Here is a 21,071-nt window from a genome sequence, read left to right as displayed (position 1 = left end):
CCTGGAGCAAGGGTATCTGTCCATGGGAGCCCAGGAACCCGGAGGGAATCAGGCCGCATGAGGGCTAGAAGACGAAGGCTGAGACCTGAAGCTCCCCGGCCAAAGTGTGCAGACTTTTACTCTCCTGTGGCTCTGATGTTATTACTTGGCCTTTTTTTCCCCTTGCTGCTGTTCTGTGACCCTCTCCTTCTCCCTCTCCCTCTCTCTTTGTCTTTCTCTCTCTTTAATTAAGAGAGCTTATTTTTTTTAAGAGCATTTTTAGGTTCACAGCAAAATTGAGCAGAAAGTACAGAGTCCCTGTATTATGTGCCCCCCAACACACACGGCCTCCCCCCACCAGCATCCCCACCACAGCAGCACACGTGCACAGCCACGGAACCTGTACAGCACATCATTATCACTCACAGTCTGTGGTTTACCTTGGGATCCACACATGGTGTTGAGCATTCTGTGGATTTGGACAAATGGACAGTGCTCGTTATCTACCATGATAGTATCATACAGAGTAGCTGGATGGCCCTGGAAAATTGCCTGCTTCCACTTATCTCTTTAGATCCTTTCTCCTCCTTAAGGCTTCTTGGCCCTGTAGACTCCTTACCCTGTGGAGAGGGGTCATGGCCAGAAGAGGCCAGCATGGGCCCAAGGCAAGGGCTGCTTGTGCCCAGGTCTAAGCCTGGTTCTGCTACTATGATTACTAAGAAAAAGAAATCAAGACTTAGTGACCTGCAAGCATCCCCGAGCAAGTCCCTATGAAGCTGGCTCTTGTACCCATGCAGCCTGGCCCTGTTCCTGGCTTTGGCAGGTGCTCTATGCCACCCTTTCCTGCTTAGGAAGACTCAGCCAGGCTTTCTCTCTTGCTGGACCATGCTAGCAGGGCCTCCTAGGCTGGAGCCCTGGTCCCCTGGTCCTGGCTGGAGATCATCTATTTGGCCTGCTGCCCTATGGCTTCAGCTTTTTTGCCATTCCCATTCCCATTCCCGGAAATAGATTCCAGTATTTTCAGCAAAACAGGTTTCTTCAGAGCTTGGGTCTACGAGGAAGGATCCATGAGACTGTCCTGGTCACTCTTTCTCCAGTCTAAAACTGTCTGAGCCACACAGGTTCAAGCATTGTGTGTGTACCCTTCTGGGGACTGTCCCTTTGTCAGCCAGGTAGAGGGAGCATAATTATGTCTGCTTTTATGACAAGGAAATGGAAATCTGGAGAGAGTGGGTGCATGCAGGGCATTCAACCAGGAACTGTGGGGCAACCAGCCCTTGTCCTTTTCCAGCCCACAGCCACAGAGGGGCCAGACCCTTGCAGGATGCTCACACGATCATTGGGTAACTGAGATCCTTAACCGAGGGCAGAAAAACGCTGGCACAAAGTGAGCAGGCAAAATAGTTCATTTCTTTCTTTCATTTTGTGACTCAAGTGCCTGCTGCGTCTGAGTCTCTCCAGACTCATTCGTGGGTCTGTCTGAGCCCCTCAACCACTATTAAACAGTCCAGAAATCAGCTTCCCAGGTTCCAGGAGCAGCATCGCTAGTCTCGGGCGTTTGGAGCCTTTTCATTCTGCACTTTGTTGGAACAGTGCTGCCTTCTCCAATCTCAGGTTCACTGGCACCATGGGCCCCTCTGGGGCCCTTTTCCACCTGTTTTATTTTCCCATTGATGCATGGAGTCAGTGGCCCCTGGAGGCAGAGACGCCCAATACCCTTTGATTGCAGTTTCCTTCTCTAGAGAAGATCCAGTTCTCACCTGCCCCCGTCCCATCCCCCACACTCATGTCTCAGCACAGCTGCTCTGAAGTCATCGGACACCAAGGGGCAACTTCACAGGACAGCCAGACCTCCTGACGGAGCCTGCAGTTGGGCCTGCGGGGGCCTGTGGAAGCGGAAGCCCTGCTTTTTCTCATCCCCATCTGGGGTGAATGCTCTGCACCTGCTGTCCTCCAGGACAGGGGACGAGGCACAGGGAGGAAGGTGTACTCCACGAAGACCTGGCCTGGAGATTCCTAAAGAATCTTCTTCCTTGCTCCTGCCTCTCTCTGACACACATCTTAATAACTGCTCTGATCTGCGGCTGTTTTCAGGGGCCAAGGGGACAGGGTGTCCCCTCCTCTCCAGTAAGTAGTAAACAGGAGTGGTGGCCTGAAGAGATCACAGGCTAGGATTTGGAGGAGCTGTCCTGGTTTGGGTACTGCCTAGCTGGGAGGTTGCAAGCAGGTCACCCTGGCTTAGTGCCCTTGGCTTTTAACCCCAACTGCCCTCTTCCCTTCTGAGGACAGTAATAAAAAATAAAAATGGAGTCATCTTAGCCACATACCTTGGGGTGGCTGTGCAGAGCCATAAAGATGAAAGAAAGGCCTGCCTGTCTCCCTCCTTCCTTTCCTTGTTTTAAAAAAAAAAAAGTATTTTGGATACTTAAAAACACTAAAAACATGCAGAATAATTTTTAATTTTCAACATTTCTGAAAATGTCAGTCCTTTACTATTTTTAACAGCTAGGCCCCTTGTCGTAACTTCAACTTTTATTTTTAGAATTATAAAGAGCACAATACATAAACACATTCTCACTGTTCTTACTGTCAAAGATCCAAGCAAGACTGAAGTTAGATATATATTAAAAATATTAAAGGCTTTCTTTATATTCTCTTTCCACTTTCATCCTCAGACTTCTAAAAATGTGCTATGGGTCCTCTTACTTCTAAAAATGTCCTCTTTTTGTGTGCCTTTGCTGCACGGATACTCACACACACTGCGTTAGAGTCTATTGCTACATAACAAATGACCCCAGGACATAGTGGTGTAAAACAACCAATACTTATTTTCTCAGAGTTTCCGCTGGTCAGAAATCTGGATGGAGCTTAGCTGGGTGCATCTGACTCTCATGAGGTTTCAGTCAAGCTGAGAGCTGGGGCTGTTGTCTCATCTGAAAACCCAACTGGAAGAGGATCCACTTCCAAGCTCGCCCACATGGCCATTGACCGGAGACATCAGTTCTCTGCCGTATGGGCCTCTCCACACAGTGACTGGCTTCCTTCAATGCAAACAAGAAAGTGAGAAAAGATGCCCCAGACACGAGGCAATGGGACATCTTATCGCTTTTGTTGTTTTCTGTTCATTAGAAGAGAATCACTACGTCCAGTCCTCTCCAAGGGAGGGAGTTACATAAAAGCATGAACACTATGAGGCAGGGGCAATCAGGAGGCAGCTTAGGGGCTGCCTGGAACACCTGCACCTCCCCATCCACATCCCCTTCGCCTCCTCACAAATGCAATCGTCTTGTCTATGGGGTCTACCCTGACCACTGGGTAGCTCTCAAGCTCTTGTCTCTCGTCTCTTACTTCCTCTGATTTTTTTTCTAACATAGCACTTATCATCTTCTAATGTTCTAAATTACTTTCTTTTTTTTTTTTTTTTGAGATGGAGTCTCACTCTGTTGCCCAGGCTGGAGTGTAGTGACATGATCTCGGCTCTCGGCTCTCAGCTCACTGCAACTTTCACCTCCCAGGTTCAAGCAATTCTCCTGCCTCAGCCTCTGGAGTAGCTGGGACTATAGGTGCATGCCACCACACTAGGCTAATTTTTGTATTTTTAGTAGAGACAGGGTTTCACCATGTTGGCCAGGCTGGTCTCAAACTCCTGACCTCAAGTGATCCGTCCTCCTCAGCCTCCCAAAGTGCTGGGATTACAGGTGTGAGCCACCGCACCCAGTCTAAATTACTTGTATAATGTTAGTTTCTTTCTTTCTTCCTTTCTTTCTTTCTTCTTTTCTTTTTTTTTTTTTTTTGAAAGAGTCTCACTTTGTCACCCAGGCTGGAGTGCAGCGGTGCAATCTCAGCTCACTGCAACCTCTGCCTCCTGGGTTCAAGTGATCTTCCTGCCTCAGCCTCCCAAGTAGCTGGGATTACAGGCACCTGCCACCACGCCTGGCAAATTTTTACATTTTTAGTAGAGATGGGGTTTCATCATGTTGGCTAGGGTGGTCTTTAGCTCCCAACCTCAAGTGATCCACCTACCTCAGCCTCCCAAAGTGCTGGGATTACAGGCATGAGCCACCACGCCAGACCTTATAATGTTAATTTCTATCTCTCCCAATCCAAATACAAGGTCCATGAAGATAGAGATTTTTTTTTGTCTGTTTTATTCTCTGTTTACCCAGCATCTAGAACAGTGCCTGCACACTGACATCCAATAAATATTTGTTAATTCAATCTTCCGTGCATAGTTATATAATTTGCTTTTCTACAGTATGTCTTGGAGTATTTCCAAGGCAGTGTACAGACATCTACTTTACTTACTAGAAAGAGTCCACATTGTGGATGTTCCATAGATTGTTTAAAATGTTGCCCTCTTGATGGATGTTTACTGGTTTGTGTGTTGTCGCCATTTTAATTTATGCTGTCACAGACATCCTCATACATACCTTTTCATGCATATGTGTGAATAATTATGAAAGAAAGGCCCACAGAAATCAAACAATCACTTTAAACCCTTGTCTTTTTGTGGTTGAATTATACAAGGAGGGAATTACATAAGGGTACTTTTACTTGTTTGCTTTAAAGTCAAGCCATGTTAATGGACTGCTTTACCTTCCTTTTCATTGACATTTAATTTGTGTGGCTTGCATAGTGAGCTTGGGATTCTAGTTCCCTGTTATCTGTTGGGTCTGGTCTGAGAGGTGTCATTTATGCCACTGTAGTACTACTACTTTCCGTAGAGTTAGAGTAACTGAAAAGCATGGTGTCCTGATTTGTGCAAGGCGTCGTGGTGAACCTGGAGATAAAACATTACTTTAGTTCTCTAGAAACTTGCACTGTGCTTGGTCATTGAACATAATAAGTGAAATCATAGACAATAATTCAGGCATTGAGTCAGAAATAAGTGTGAGCAATTTACAGGCAAGAGAGGGCCTGGAAAGGGGTGTAGGGAGAAAGAATGCCACAGGAGTGCTTTGGTTGACTCAGAATCCTTTGCAGTAGCATCCACAATGCCTGGGGACCATGAGAATGTCCCCTGTACACGTGGCAGATTGGCTGAAAATTCAGTCTGAGCTTTGATCTGAGGAATGCTGGGTAGCAGACAAGCGGCGGATCGTGGTCCCCGGAAAGCTCTGAGTCACGGTTCTGGTGTGATCAGGACTCCAAAATCTCTTTCTGGTGATGACATTTGGCCCAGCATGACCCCAGGGGGGCATCCCTCTTACCTCCTTTCTCCTCATTCTGCCCGAACGACTTTGTGGTCATTCACTCTCACACCCCTGCCAACTTCCATTGCACAAGCACACAATTTCCCATTTGCAAATATTTGCTCTCTGTCTCTGAGCTTGGCATGACTGGAACCTGTTACGAAATCAAACCATTGCCCTGGCTCACCCTCAAGGGCCAAATTACCCCAACATAAAGAAATTCCTGCAGCATACATGGGCCTGGGCCCCTCCTTAGGAGTGGCTCTGTCGCCATTCCCAGAAGGTTGTCTGCTTGCTTTGGAGGAGTTCCCAGGAGCCTGGCCTGCCTTTTGCTTCAATCTCAGCTATAAAAAGGGTGGAAACATGGAAACCAAGTCTCTCCAAAGGATGGTAGGATGTGTAATAGAAGGTGAAAGTCAGAGTGCCTGAACCCCAGTGTGTCCCCAGACAACACTGCTGCTGCTGCACCACCCAGCACATAGTAGGTCCTCAACAAATGTGTGGTGAATAGCTGGGTAGTAGTAGAAGAGCGCTTCTCTTTTTGTAAGAGCCCCTGGCAAAGCAGATCTATTTCTTCCCGGTACAACTTTATCCAAATGAAACCAGTGAAAGCACTGAGAGGCATTCTGGAAAGAGAAGCCTTAAAGGGCAGCCTAGGGCTGGGAGTGGATTGGCAGCTGGGGCTCACGGCCTTTGGCCTTGGTGCTCCCCAGTAGTGTTGTGAGGGGTGGGGGTGGGTGGTTCATTTGGCCACATTAATGCAAATGCATCTCAGGTTTCTTTTGGTTCCAACAGGGACGCCCACTGTCCTTTGCTGGTCTGTGGCCTCCCAGTGACACCTGCAGCCTCCAGGAGCCCATCATGCTCCCGTTATGGCTGCCCAGAGTAACTGGAGCTCCCCTTCCTCACCACTTTGCCCTCGCATTTCCAGACTTTTCAAAGCACTTTCAAAGTCACTATCTCACATCGTGCATGCTAACTGATGTGTGATTGAGATTTTTTTTACATATTAAGATGACTACATAACTCAGGGGAAATAGCAGACTTTTTAAAAATAAAAGGCAAAGTCCTCAAAACCAAAACCAAAAAAAGATACCTCCTTTGCCGACCTGCCAGCCCAAGTTGTTGTGTCAGGACAGACAGGTCTGGCATTTCAACACCAGAGGGCGCTAGTGGTCAAGTTATGTAGACAAGTTAGTTGCCCTTCTCAAGAAATTCTCAGTTTGGCTCTTTTATTCTCCTTTCCGTCACTTCACAGAGAGGCAGAAGACAGCTTTCATGGGTTTGGTGGGTGGAGCAGGTGTGGTGAATGAGCATCAAAGGGCAGCTGATGCAATGAGGCAGGGTAGTGGGGACAGAATTCTGGGCACAGAGTTATTAGTGATAACTCCATTAGTCAAGTCGGTGCCATGGCCTGGCTGCGCTGGAGTTTTCTTGTTTGTTTTTGTTCTGAGAAAGCCACCCTGCCACCACCTCACCCCACCCCCACCTTTAGCCCAATGGGTATCTTGGGTTCAGTAGCTCAGTTGAACTGTCCAGGCTGGTCTGGGGGGGCTCTCTCCAGACCGGTGACCAGGTTATGTAGAGCATTACGGAGATCTGGCTGCTCATCCTGCCTGGCTTCACTCCAGGAACAGTTTTGGCTTTTAAACATTTTTAGTAGACTTTACTTTTTAGAGTAGTTTTAGGTTCACAACAAAATAGGTCAAAGGTGTAAAGATTTTCCACAAACCTTCTGCCTCCACACATGCACGGCCTCCCTCACCATCAGCATCCTGCAACGGAGTGGTATATTTGTTAACGGTCAGTGAACCTTCATTGACACATCATCATCAAAGTCCATAGTTTACATTAGGGCTCACTCTTGGTGGTGTACATTCCATGATTTTGGACAAATGTATAATGACATGAATCTACCATTATAGTATCTTACAGAATAGTTTTACTGCACTAAAAATCCTCTATGTTCTGCTTCTTCATCCCTCCCTCTCTCCTAACCTCTGGTAACCACTAATCTTTTTTACCATTTTCATAGTTTTACCTTTTCCAGAATGTCCTATAGTTGGAATGATACAGGGGATAGCCTTTTCAGATTGGCACCTTTCACTTAGCAATATGCATTTAATGTTCTGCTATGTCTTTTCACAGTTGATAACTCACTTCTTTTTAAGGCTGGATAATATTTCAGTGTCTGGATATACCATAGTTTATCCGTTCACCTACTAAAGGACATTTTGCTTGCTTTCAAGTTTTGGCAATTATGAATACAACTGCTATAAACATCCATGTGCGGGTTTTTATATGAACATAACTCTTCACCTCATTTGGGTAAATATCAGTAGTGTAATTGCTGGATCTTATGGTAATGGTATATTTAGTTTTGTAAGAAACTGCCAAACTGTCTCTCAAAGTGGCTGGACCACTATGCATTCCTACCAGCAATGAATAAAAAGTTCCTGTTGCTTCATATCCTGAATAGCATTGGGTGTTATCAGTTACCTTCTTGTATTTTGGCCATTTTAATAGTGTAGTGGTATCTCATTGTTTTAATTTGTAATTTCCTAATGACACATGAAGTGGAGCATCTTCTCCTATGCTTATTTACCATCTGAATATCTTCTTTGGCGAAGTGTATGCTCAAGTCTTTTGCCCATTGGGTTATTCATTTTGTTATTGTTAAGTTTAAGAGTTTGTTGCCTTTATTGGATAATATAGGCATATATTATCATATATGTCTTTTGTAAACACTTTCTCCCAGTCTGTTACTTGTCTTTTTATTCTATTGGCAGTGTGTGGTTTTGTTTTGTTTGTTTGTTTGTTTGTTTTGGTTTGTTTTAGTTTGGGGAGGTGGGGGACAGAGCAAAAGTTTTTTATTTTAATGAAGTTCAGCTTATCAGCTCTTTTTTTCATGGATCACGTCCATGCATCATGGTGTTGCATCAAGAAAGTTATCTGTGTAGCCAAGGTTACCTATATTTTCTTCTATATTATCTTCAAGGAGTTTCATAGTTTTGCCTTTTATATTTAGGTCTACAGTCCATTTTGGATTCATTTTTGTGAAGATTGTAAGGTTTGTGTCTAGATTCACTGTTTTGCATGTCTAGTTTTTCTAGCACCATTTGTTGAAAACTGTCTTTGCTCCATTTTATTGCCTTTGCTTCTTTGTCAAAGATCAGTTGGCTGTATTTGTGCGGGTCTGCTCTGGGCTGTCTGTTCTGTTCCATTGATCTATTTGTCTGTTCCATTGATGTTTTGCCAATTCCACATTGTCTTGATTACTTCAGCTTTATAGTAAGTCTTGAAATTGGGTAGTGTCAGTCTTCTGACTTTGTTCTTTTTCTTCAATATTGTGTTAGCCTTTTGCCTGGGTCTTTTGCCTCTCCATATAAACTTTAGAATGAGTTTGTCGATATCCATAAATAACTTGCTGGGATTTTGATTAAGGTTGCATTGAATATATAGATCGAGTTTGGAAAGACATCTTGACAAATACTGAGTCTTTCTATCCATGAATATGGTATATCTCTATATGTATTTAGTTCTTGATTTTTTTCACAACGGTTTTGTAGTTCTACTCATATAGATCTTGTACATATTTTGTTAGATTTATATGTAAATATTTCATTTGGGGGAATGATAACATAGATGGTATTGTTTTTATTTTTAAATTCCATTTGTTCATTGCTGGTGTATAGGAAAACAATTGACTTTTGTATATTAACTTTGTATTCTTCAATCTGGCTATAATCATTATTGGTTCCAGGAGTTTTTTGTTGATTCTTTTGGATTTTCTACATAGACAATCATATCAGCTACAAACAAAGATAGTTTTATAGTTTTATTTCTTCCTTTCCAATCAGTATACTTTTTATTTCTTTTTCTTGTCTTACTGCATTAGTTAGAACTTCCAGTATAGTGTTGAAAAGGAGTGGTGAGAGGGAGCATCCTTTTTGTTTTCCTGATCTTAGTATGAAATTGGCTGTAGGGTTTTTGTTGATGTTCTTTATTAAGTTGAGGAAATTCTCTTCAATTCCTTGGTTGCTGAGATATTTTATCATAAATAGGTTTGGATTTTGTCAAATGCTTTGTCTACATCTATTGTTAGAATTATTTGATTTTTTTCTCTCTTTAGTCTATTGATATAATTGATTACATTAGTTGATTTTTCAAATGTTGAACCAGCCTTGCTTGCCTGGGATAAATCCTACTTGGTCATGATGTATAATTCTCTTTATAAATTGTTGGATTCAATTTGCTGATTGTTGTTGAAGATTTTTTGCATTCATATTTGTAAAAGTTATTGGTCTGTAGTTTTTAATAATATCTTTGCTTTGATATTATGGTAATGGTGGCCTCCTAAAATGAGTTAGGATATATTCTGTCTGTTTCTTTCTTCTAGAAGAGATTATAGAGAATTGATATAATATCTTCCTTAAGTGTTTGGCAGAATTCACCATTTGGGCCTAGTACTTTCTGTTTTGGAAGGTTATTAATGATTGATTCTATTGCTTTACAAGATAAGCCTGTTTGTACTGTGTATGTCTTCTTATGTAAGTTTTGGCAGATTGTGTATTTTAAGGAATTAGTCTCATTTTGTGTGGGTTATCAAATGTATAGGCATAATATTCTTTATAATAGTCTTTTATTCTTTTAATGCCCATGGGATCCATAATGATGTCCTCTCATTTCTGATATTAATAATTTGTGTCTTCTCTTTCTCTCTCTCTCTCTCTCTCACTAGCATTACTAGAGGCTTATTGAGTCTGTTGCTCTTTACAAAGAACCAGCTTTTTGTTGTTGATTTTTCTCTATTGATTTTCTGTTTTTAATTCAAATGATTTTTGCTCTAATTCTTATTATTTCTTTTCTCCTGCTTACTTTGGATTTAAGTAAGCTACTTTGGTCTCCTTTTTCTAGTTTCCTAAGATAGAGGCTTAGATTATTGATTTTTAGAATGTTTTTCCTAATATATGCATTCAATGCTATAAACTTCCTTTGAAGCACTGCTTTTGCTGTATCCCACTAATTTTGATGTTGTATTTTATTTTATTTCATTTTTTATTTTTATTTTATTTATTTATTTTTTTGAGACAGAGTCTCACTCTGTCACCCAGGCTGGAGTGCAGTGGTATGATCTCGGCTCACTACAACCTCTGCCTCCCGAGTTCAAGCGATTCTCCTGCCTCAGCCTCCCAAATAGCTGGGATTGCAGGCATGCGCCACCACACCTGGCTAATTTTTGTATTTTTAGTAGAGATGGGGTTTTGCCATGTTGGCCAGGCTGGTCTCAAACTCCTGACCTCAAGTGATCCACCTGCCTTGGCCTCCCAAAGTGCTGGGATTACAGGCATGAGCCTCCATACCCGGCCGGTAAGTTGTATTTTAATTAATTCAAAATATTTTAAAACTTATCTTGAGATTTCTTTTCTCACTCATATGCTATTTAGCAATGTGTTTAATCTCCAAGTATTTTGGAATTTTTGAGCTATCTTTCTGTTATTGATTTCCAGGTTAATTCCATTGTGGTCTAAAGCCAACATTGTATGATTTCCATTCTTTTAAATGTGTTAAGGTGTATTTTATGGCCCAGAATGTGGTCTTTCTTGGTGATTGCTTCATATCTTGAGAAGAATGTGTATTCTTCTGTCACCGAATGAAGTTGTTGATAGATGTCAGTTATATTCAGTTGATTAATGTTGCTGTTGATTCAGTTGATTAATGTTGCTGTTGATTAATGTTGCTGTTGATTCAATTAATGTTTCTGCCTGCTAGATCTGTTTATTTTTGAATAAAGGGGTGCTGAAGTCTCCAACTATAATAGCAGCATCATCTGTTTCTCCTTGTAGTACCATCAGTTTTTGCCTCAGTTACTTTGATGCTCTGGTTTTAGGTACATACACGTTAAAAATTACGTCTTTTTTAAGAATTGACCTTTTTATCCCTAATAACTTCCCTTGCTCTGAAGTCTGCTGGGTCTGAAATTAATTTAGCTTTTCTGCTTTTTTGGGTTTAGTGTTAGCGTGGTATATCTTAATCTATGTCTTTACTTTTAATCTGTATATGTCTTTAAGGTGGGTTTCTTGTGAACAACATATAGTTAGTTGGGTCTTGTTTTTTTTGATCCACTCTAACAATCTGTCTTTTAATTGGTATATTTAGACCACTGACATTTGAAGTCAATGATTATTGATTATTGACATACTTGGGTTAATATCTACTATAGTTAGTACTGTTTTCTATTTGTTGCCCTTATTCTTTGTTTCTATGTTTGTCTTCCACTCATTTTCTGCCTTTTGTGGTTTTAATTGAGCATTTAATATGTTCGTATTGTTTCTCTTCTTTCTTAGCGTATCATTTATACTTTCTTTTTTACTTATTTTAGTGCTTGCTGTGGAGTTTGCAGTATGCATTTACAACAAATCCAAATCTACTTTCAAATAATATTGTGCTGCTTCATGACAGTACAAGTACCTTATAATAACAAAATTATCCTAATTCCTCCCTGCCATCCTTGTCTCATTACTATCATTTATTTCACTTACACATAAGCATACCTAGCATATATGAAATACTATAATTATACATAATCAGCACATTATTAATATTATGATTTTGGGCAAACCATTAGCTGTTAAATTAATTAAGAATAAAAATAAAAGTTTTTATTTTACCTCCACTTATTTCTTCACCTTTCTTTACCTGCTCTCTTTTTCATGTAGATCCAAGTTTCTGAGCTGTATCATTTGTCTTCTCTCTGAAGAACTACTTTTAACATTTCTTACAAGGCAGATCACTGCCCATAAATTCCTTCCATTTTTGTTTGTCTGAGGAAGATTTAATTTCTCCTTCACTTTTGAAGGATAATATTGCAGGGTAGAGAATTCTAGGGTGGTGGGGTTTTTATCTCAACATTTTGAATATTTAACTTCTTGATGGCATGGTTTCTGAGGAGAGGTTGGATGTAATTCTTATTTTTCCTCCTTTATAGGTAAAACTTTTTTTTTTTCCTTTGACTTCTTTCAGCATTTTTTAAATAGTTGATTTTCTGTAGTTTAGAAATTATATGCCTTGGTATAGTTTTTTGTTGGTTTGTTTGTTTGTTTCTTTTTGGCATTTATCCTGTGTGGTGTTCTTCAAGCTTCCTGGAGCTGTGGTTTGGTTTGGTGTCTGACATTAATTTTGGGAAATTCTCTGTCCTCATTGTATCAAATATTAATATTTTTTTCTGTTCCTTTCTCTTTCTTCTCGTAGTGGTAGTCTCTTTTTGCATATGTTAGACTTTTTGTAGTTATCACCCAATCCTTGGATATTTTTTCCAGTCTTTGTTCTCTTTATTTTTTCATTTTTGAAGCTGCTATGGATATATCCTGAAGCTCGGAGATTGTTTCTTCAGCCATGTCTAGACTACTAATAAGCCCATCAGAAGCTTTCTTCATTTCTGTTAGTGTTTTTGATCTCTAGCAGTTCTTCTGATTCTTTCTTAGCATTTCCATCTCTCTGCTTATACTGCCCATTTATTCTTACATGCTGTGTACATTATCCATTAGAACCCTTAGCATATTAATCATAGTTGTTTTAAATTCCAAGTCAGATAATTCCAGCATCCCTGCGATATCTGAGTCTAGTTCTGATGTTTGCCTTGTCACTTCAAACTGGTTTTTTGGGGTTTTTTTGGTTTTTTTTTCTTTGCCTTTTAGGATGCCTTACAATTTTTTCTTGCCAGACATTATATACTGGGTAAAAGGAGCTGTCAGTAAACAGGCTGTTAGTAATGTGAGTAACGTGTGGAGGGAGGGAAAGAATTACATAGAGCTGTGATTAGGTGTTTTCATGAATTTGTGCCTTTGAGCTGTGAACCTCACAAGTGCTGTTCAGTCCTCCCCTGGCGTTAGATAGGACAGGATGGCTAGAGTGGGCTGGAGTTGGGGATTTCCTTGTCCCCAGATCAGTCGGGGTCTGATAAAACCTCAATCTCTGATAAAAAAAAAAACAACCCTCAACCTCTGATAAAATAGTTTCTCCTAAGAGAAGCCCTCGTTAAGAAGAGCAGAGTGCTCTGGGCTATTTTAAAAAATGGTTCTCTCCCCAAGTTCCCCACCCCCAACCCCCACGCTGAAATCATGAGATTTTCTCCATATTTACTATGAGAATCTAGTTGAGCTCCTGAAGAGCACGACTCTCAACTGAATGTACAAAAGTCTATCAACTCAACGACTGGGTCCCCCTTAGAGTTTTTGACTCTCAGGCTTGTCTGCTCTGAGCCCATTTGTTGGTTACAGTTAGTTTTTCTACCCCAGCATTGTTCCTACAGAGGTTTCTGCTTCAGTAAGTTGCGATTCTCTGTATTCGCCTGGTTGGCTGTCTAATTCTGGGAGCAGCAGTTTCAGTTTGCCCTAGGACTTCACTTCGCTTGCTGGATCTCGGAAGAGCTGTTGATTTTGTAGTTTGTTCAGCGTTTTGCTTGTTAGAATGGAGTGCTGCTGACTTCTAAGCCCCTTAGGTGCCAGACTTCAATGAGAAGGTTGTTTTCACCTGTGATGTCTTACACCAAGGACAACTAAGTGAAGAGGGAAAAACAAAGGAATTCATTGAATTCAGACTGGAGATCTGAAAGATTCCCACTCCCTGGAGGGAAATATAAATGTGACATTTACTTACTTATCTATATTTAGTATATGTAGAAAGGATGGCTGGAATGAAGTACTAGAAACGGTGGTTATCTCTGCAAGGTGGTTTAATGAATGATTTTGGTTTTGTATGATGGAACACATATATATATATATATATATATATATATTTCTGTATTTTCCAAATTATATCTTAAACGAACATGTAATACTTCATGAACATATAATACAATCTCAAAGAAAAGAAGCAACATCTTAGGCCATGAACACTTATCTGTCTTTTCTCCATGTCTCCTTACAGTCTGCAAAATGAATGTTCACCGTCGATGTGAGACCAACGTGGCTCCCAACTGTGGAGTGGATGCCAGAGGAATCGCCAAAGTACTGGCCGACCTGGGCGTTACCCCAGACAAAATCACCAACAGCGGCCAGAGAAGGAAAAAGGTAACTGGCTGTTTGGTGGTGTTTCTGGAGCCCTTTTCAGGCTAGCATTTCTGTGCTGGCTTCCAGAGGGTGCTCTGGAGTGAGGTAATAAGATTCCTGGGTTTGAGGTATTTTACTCAAAACTGCAGTGCTTAAAGAAAAAAACAAAGATAGAAGCCAGGCAGGTAACATTAATGTCTTCTTGAGCTCCAAAAGTGGACTGAAAACACAGCAAGCCTCAAGGGTTACGTTTGCCAAAGAAACATAAACTTTGAGATGAGGAATTTGAAATTCCTTCTAGAAAAAGCTTAACAACTCCATACAAGGAAATGGACTTATCTGCTTCCAGAACTGGCATGAAAGCAATGTCAGTGTCTGAACTTCACCCTTGGTATCGTTATAATGGAGATAAATGGGTGAAGAACTGGAACCACATTCTTTTCTAGGGAGGAAGCCAAGATGATTTGTGATCATACCAGCACTGAGCTGCCTGGGGAATATTGTTAATGTCTCACGACATGAAACATCTGGGCCATTCGTTGGAGACCAAAACTGTCTCTATCTCTGTGACATTCTAAATATCAGTAAGAAGAGATCCATTTGCCAAAATGTTATTTTGGTAAGTCAGGGCCCACAGATGTAAACAGAGGGAAAGGCATCCGTAGCATTTCATTTGTAGGCTCTTCTTTAGCCCTGGCTCCTAGCCTAGAAAATTTAAGAGGTCTTTGAAAAGTAAGTTATGAGAAAATTAGAACCATGTTAACAGGGCAGAAAATCCGGGTGAAGGGTGCAGTGGGGCGTGGCCCTCATTGCCCAGTGGCAAACATCCTCAAGCCCCCTGCTAGAAAAGCAAGTCTGACTCTAGGTACCTCTGCAATCTTCTGCCTAAATAGTCTCCCTAAATTTTGCCCTGAAATGTCTTCTAAAGGCATTTCCTACATTTCCTGGTCATCTTGTCATGTTAGATGCTACCCGTGGCTCTTCCATGTTGCTTCTCTTGTATAGGAAAGGTTGAAGGGTTCTTATTTTCTTAAACTTCTCCTACCCTGTTTTCTCAATAAGCAAAGCTGTTTTGCAAGGGTTGCAGAAAAAATTCTCTTCTCCCTGGTTGAGATAACTGAGACTTTGTGCTTTTGGTGGCTCTTCTCAGCTTTGTAAATTCCACTGGTGGAAACAAGACTTCAGTTGTTGACCCAAGGCCCTGGAATTGCAAGCGGAGTATCAGTACCCAAGAATGCTAGGGCCCTGCTGAAGAGGCAAGCTGAGCAAACACTCTGTCATGACAATGTTATGCAAACACATTTAAAAGCTCTAGAGAGAGCCCTTTTCAGGAGACGTGGTTTTTGTTCTTGTCTAGAAGTAAATTAAGACAGAATCTTTGTCATGAAACATTTGAAAGAAAACTCAGTACCTGCTGTCTTTGCGCTATATTTACATGGGTTGTCATGCCAGCTGTGAGACATTGTCTGCCTTGTCTTGGATTTGGAAGAACCAACAGGTAAGAAGCCAACATGGAGAAATTCAAGAAGGGGCAGGGTGGAAGGCTGAGGGACTGTAGTCCTGATATTTTTATTGCTGGGATGCTTCTGATGCCAAAATTGGAAAAAGCCAAGTTGTAACTCAAGTCACTATGAGAGGTTGGGAGAGAAGTGCCCTTGGTCTGAAGCTCAAAGGCTTCTTTGCAGGAATATCAGACTTTCTGGTGTTTTGGTAGCCCTTGTGTTGCCCCTTGCAACTAGTCCATCATCCAGAAAGGATGTGTGTGCACAGCAGATAGACCAAGAGTTAGTACTAAAAGGGAGCAGAAGTGTTTGTGATCTTTGAGTCTAAACCACTGATGTTAATGGAGACTCAAAGTGGATATGCCAGCATCTATGCGAAGGAACAAACCTCACTGGAAGTGTTCTATTAAAATTTACCAACAAACATCAATATATCTGAAAATATTTATTGAGCATCTATTATGTTTCTTACTTTGTGTAAGTCACTAGGGGCAATAAAAGTGCCGGACAGAGTCTTACCTTTAAGTATCCTATAGTCTACTTAAGTGGAGAACACCTCACAATATATACATAAAGATACTAACTATAAAAAGCTGAATAGATATAAATAAGTGCCAAACAGGTGTTAGAGACAAGTGTCACATTGCTTTGCATGAGATAACTTGCATTGCTTGGATAGGTGGAGGGGGACGTTATGGAAGACATGGGGTGAGCTTTGCTTAGAAAGGTCAGTTGTATTTGGATAGAATTAAAAGTGAACAAACTGAAGTCTCTTGTTTTCTTCCCTTAAATTGGCAAATGAAACCTTGAGTCTGTGCTTTCAGAATATCAATTCAGCAAGTACCACTGGGTATTAGGAACACTCTCTCTTTTTTTTTAATTTTAGCAGTTTTTAATGAAAGTTATATGTAAGATTTATTCCTGAATCCTCTCAATTGTTTTTTCCTTGCATTTGCCCTTCTCTTTTCCTACTTGGTGAGATGTGGCTTTCCGTTCAAAGATCTCTTTGCAGTCTTTGTCCAGCTTTAGCCTGGTGATAACCACCTTGCTGGGGTAGATACCCACGTGGATAGTTGAACATTAGCCTTTTCCTGCTATACCCGTCCAATGTAGATGATGTATTTCTTCCTGTAAACCTGGACTACTTTTCCAGTTTGCTAACCTTTATGGTGTCCTCGCACAACCCGAACTACTTCATCCTTTTGGATGGGGTTGGATCAAACATTGTACCTCTGTCTCAGCTCTTTGGAATGAGGGGAAGACATCATCCTTCTGTGAATGTAGGGAAGGTGCACTGAAATTCCTTTTGTGGTTCTTGCTCTGGTCAGATGTCACAGAGGGATCGAACTTCATTTTGGCTACTTTGGCGATGGCTGCAAGAGGACAGAGATCTACTGAATTCCTGCTGCTCTGGGAACTCTCATGGCTCTTATATGGCATCTTGATGCTTTTGACATCAGAAAACTCTAAACCCTCCCTTCTGATGCCTCTGTCCCTGCTTTCTCTCCTCTCTAGCTCATTGCTGGTGCCGAGTCCCCGCAGCCTGCTTCTGGAAGCTCACCATCTGAGGAAGATCGATCCAAGTCAGCACCCACCTCCCCTTGTGACCAGGGTGAGACCCTCAGATTTGCTTCCTGACCTCTGAGTTCTGCCATTGGATGGACCAAGGAGCTCTGAGGCCTCTTTAACCAAGAGTGAGCTTGTTAGCTGAAATAGCTAGCAGCCCTGGTGGGTTTTCACACACCCGGTGCCTGTTGATTTAATAGTTCTTTCATTCTCCAAGACCTTCTTGAGGGCTGGGCACTCCATGGCCATATCTGCCTTAATTTCCTTCCAGGCCAGGGTAAGAGGAGAGCGAGTGTATGATGTTATGGTTCTCTGTTTTCCCTTGCCTCTGTCCCTGGTTCCAAGTGTACTGCAGAGAGAAGGGTACAGCTCCCTCTCTTAAAGCTCTTGCCTGGCCCTAGACCTGTCAACACCACTCCCTTGAGTTGAGTTTGACACTCCCTCCCCCATCATCATAGCCAAAACCTGAGATCAGCTTGAGTTTGGGGCTGGGTGAGGGAGGATGTCTTCTATCCTGGCCTTTGGGTGGGTGAGGATAGAAAGATGAAGCTAGAGGAGAGACTGAGAAAAGAAGTGGGAAGGAGGCCAGTCCTAGGCCTGTTTCCCCTCTACAGCTCCAGATATCTCCTTCTGTCTGACTATGCTTCAGACAATAAGTTCTGCAGACATAATTTGCACAATAATAATTCTGCAGCCATCCGAGAATGCTGAGGCTGAGGAGGGACTTACACTTGCAAAACCTCCTGCTCTCGTGACCATTATCAGATATGCCTGGTAAGGGACATATGCATCTGCAGAAGAGGAATAACCATCACAGCCTGACAATGGTGCCTTGGTTTTTCTATATCCCTTTTTGTATTCATTATCCTAATTTTATGCCCATACCCACTCTATGTTGGTGCTTCATTACTGTCCCCCAGGTTAGTGAGTGGGAAGTGGGAGGTCAGAGTGTTGAAAAGTTCTGTCCCAAGGTTTGGAGATAAGTCAGTGGTAAGGGCAAGACTGTACCCATGCTGGCTGAGGGACACACTCTCAGAAACCCTGCCATCAAACCTTCCTTGGAGGTCACCACCATGACCCAGACCTTCTTACCCAGGAGTAAATAAAAGAGCTTCGGGGGTCATGCACCAGCCCTGAGGCCACAAAATAATTGGTCTCAGTCCCTCTTCGTGCTACTCCAATTAACTTTCTGTGTCTTTATACTCTACCTCATTCCAAATGAGATTTGAAGCATTCATAAGTAGCCTGATGTACTCTGGGGCTGCAGAACTTGTAGCTATTTTCCCAGACCAGTTTGGGGGTTTTCACCTGTTCCTTTCTGAGGCTGAGATCCCCTTTGGGAGCTTCAGGGAGACAGGGTCATATAGAAAAGAGACGCCAGGTAAGAGTTCAGAGACCAGGGTTTGTAGGCCTGGCTCCTGCCCTGCATGCTCTCTGGCTCTGAGCTCTGCCATTGGATGGATACAGTGGCAGGATACAGCGGCTCCAGGGCCTCTGCTCATCCCACTTGACACAGACGCCAGGATTTCCCAGTAGTGATGTTAGCACAGATGTCCCTCTGAGCGACATTATTACAGAACAGAAATAAGACATAGTTTCTTTTTCTTCCCTTGTAAAAACACATAGAAAAACCTTTTCTTCAAGCTTTGGTGTCCCCAAACAACTATGTTTTGCCTTCCAAAATTCATTTAATAACTGAGGCTTTTAGCTCTATTGTGAGATTAAAAGTTATTTAGTCAAGCTAAGTGATAGGTGGATAACTGCTGAATTGGCAAGGGGAGTGTCTGCAGACTCAGCAGCTTTCCCCGTCTTCACCCTCCCCAACACGTCTCAGAGGAGCCAAACTCCAGATCTAGGACAGATCTCCGGATTCCTTGAGTAAGCCCTTATGGGACTCTGTCCTTCTGAAAAGAAGCTGAAGATCTCTTTCTATCACTCATGCCTAATTCTGATTCCCAAGGGTTAATAGGCTATGTTCCCCTTCCATAATCCAAGTTATTCACAAGCATCATTTAAAATCGGATTATGCTCAAGATGCCCATTTCCACACAGAAGAGTGCGTGTCTTGATGAATGAGTTGCTAACAGTAAAGCTTCTTCAAATAGAAAAGGTCAGAGGATCATCCAGCATTATCTCCCCCAGGTAATTCAGGTCATAAGCTCTAGAGCGGGGCACAAGACTGTCTCGTAGTTGAGAAATTGTACTGAGAAATTCCCGCCCCATTGGAGATAAGTTTGCAACATGTCACTTGGGAAAGCAATTCTTTTGTTAATAATAAGCCCATTGCTCATTTTGTTAGATAACCTTGTGTAAGATGGGTATTTAGAAGAAACCCGGCAACAAGGCTGAGTAAAGGTTTTTAGAAGGTATGAAGGTTTCCACCTTCAATGATCAGCCACCGTTCTGATGGCTCAGTTGTTGAAATAATTATATCACCAGTGATTACTGTGATGACAGTTCTTGATTCGTTGTTCTCATCTTCAAAGGAAACTTGAAGGATACCTGTGACTCTGCAGAATTCCAGAGAGGGCCCAGATTTGTGTGCTTTACCTAGAACAATGAAATAGGCTACTAGCCAAAGGGGGCTTTCAGAGAGACAGCCGGGTCCAGTGTAATCTGGAGTTGACAAGGGCAGGGAAGGGACTGTGTCCTCCTCCTCTTTGCATACCTAAGCTCTGCTGCGCATTAGGTGCCAATAAGAGTGTGGTGAACAGATGAAGGAACATACAAAGGGATGTCACACTGGATCTGTTGTTGTGAAGAACCAGAAAGAGGACTGAGAGCTTACCGGGGAAAGTCTGAGTGTTGAGTCCTAATGTAACGGGCTTAAGAGGTATGCACTAATGCAATTTCTTGTTCCCCTTGGCCCTAGAAATAAAAGAACTTGAGAACAACATTCGGAAAGCCTTGTCATTTGACAACCGAGGGGAGGAGCACCGGGCAGCATCGTCTCCTGATGGCCAGCTGATGAGCCCTGGTGAGAATGGCGAAGTCCGGCAAGGCCAGGCCAAGCGCCTGGGCCTGGATGAGTTCAACTTCATCAAGGTGTTGGGCAAAGGCAGCTTTGGCAAGGTCTGTGGCACACATGGGTGGAACTGCTGGTTTTGTTGTACTCCTTAGCATTGTTTCGTCTGTTTGATCTAAGATTGAGAGAGGAACCTTTCAGCCTGATCTCATTAGGTTTTCTTTCCTTCTTTGTAAGTGCAAATGACCTGAGGCCAAGTAGATAGGAGCGCTGGTTCTGCTATTAATTGGCTATATGAGACTTTCAAGTAGTGATTTAATCTCTTTGGAATTCAGTTTTTCTAATTTGTTGAATGGGGACAGGAATCAAGTGAGATGGTACATGGAAAGCACTTTGGAAAGTTTTAAATGCTCAGTGTTCCAAATCAATAGTAGTATCAATACATGTCTTCCCTCCTTCAGAGATCAGCTGAAATTCTGTTTTTAATTTGTTATGAAGACTTTGAGAATGAATCTCTGCCCTCAGTAAACCTAGGGTTTAAAGCAAATTTAGCATGCATTACTTTGGAAGGTAAATGTTATTTAACTGATCTTTCTGACATGTAATAAATGTTCTGTTTATCCTTTACACGTGGCAAGAAAATGGGAATAATCATCTCATGCCTTGGATCAGGGTCCTCTGCCCTTGGTGCCATTCTCTATATCCTGTTCCCACTGAGATGAACACAGTGGTGTGGGGTGTGGCCTTTAGTATGCTCAGTAAAGCACTAAAGGTGATCAGCCACCATTCCGATGGCTGGGTGAGATGGAAAAATTAA

At 42.1% G+C, this 21,071-nt stretch overlaps 1 protein-coding gene across 4 annotated transcripts in view; it reads left to right on the top strand.

The window, feature by feature from the left end:
- Positions 1-21,071, top strand: part of PRKCE (protein kinase C epsilon) — a 536,579-nt gene that overhangs the window by 334,790 nt on the left and 180,718 nt on the right. For all 4 annotated transcript variants that reach the window (XM_055108017.2, XM_003822657.6, XM_063594977.1 and 1 more), the window contains 3 exons: positions 14,100-14,242; positions 17,239-17,335; positions 20,162-20,361. In XM_055108017.2, the coding sequence (XP_054963992.1) occupies positions 14,100-14,242; positions 17,239-17,335; positions 20,162-20,361 (440 nt within the window). The remainder of the gene's footprint in view (positions 1-14,099; positions 14,243-17,238; positions 17,336-20,161; positions 20,362-21,071) is intronic.

This window comes from Pan paniscus, chromosome 12, assembly GCF_029289425.2.
Source record: "Pan paniscus chromosome 12, NHGRI_mPanPan1-v2.0_pri, whole genome shotgun sequence".
Classification (NCBI taxonomy): domain Eukaryota; kingdom Metazoa; phylum Chordata; class Mammalia; order Primates; family Hominidae; genus Pan; species Pan paniscus.
The sequence above is the reverse complement of the archived record's forward strand: the minus strand, read 5'-3'. Positions and strand labels throughout refer to the sequence as shown.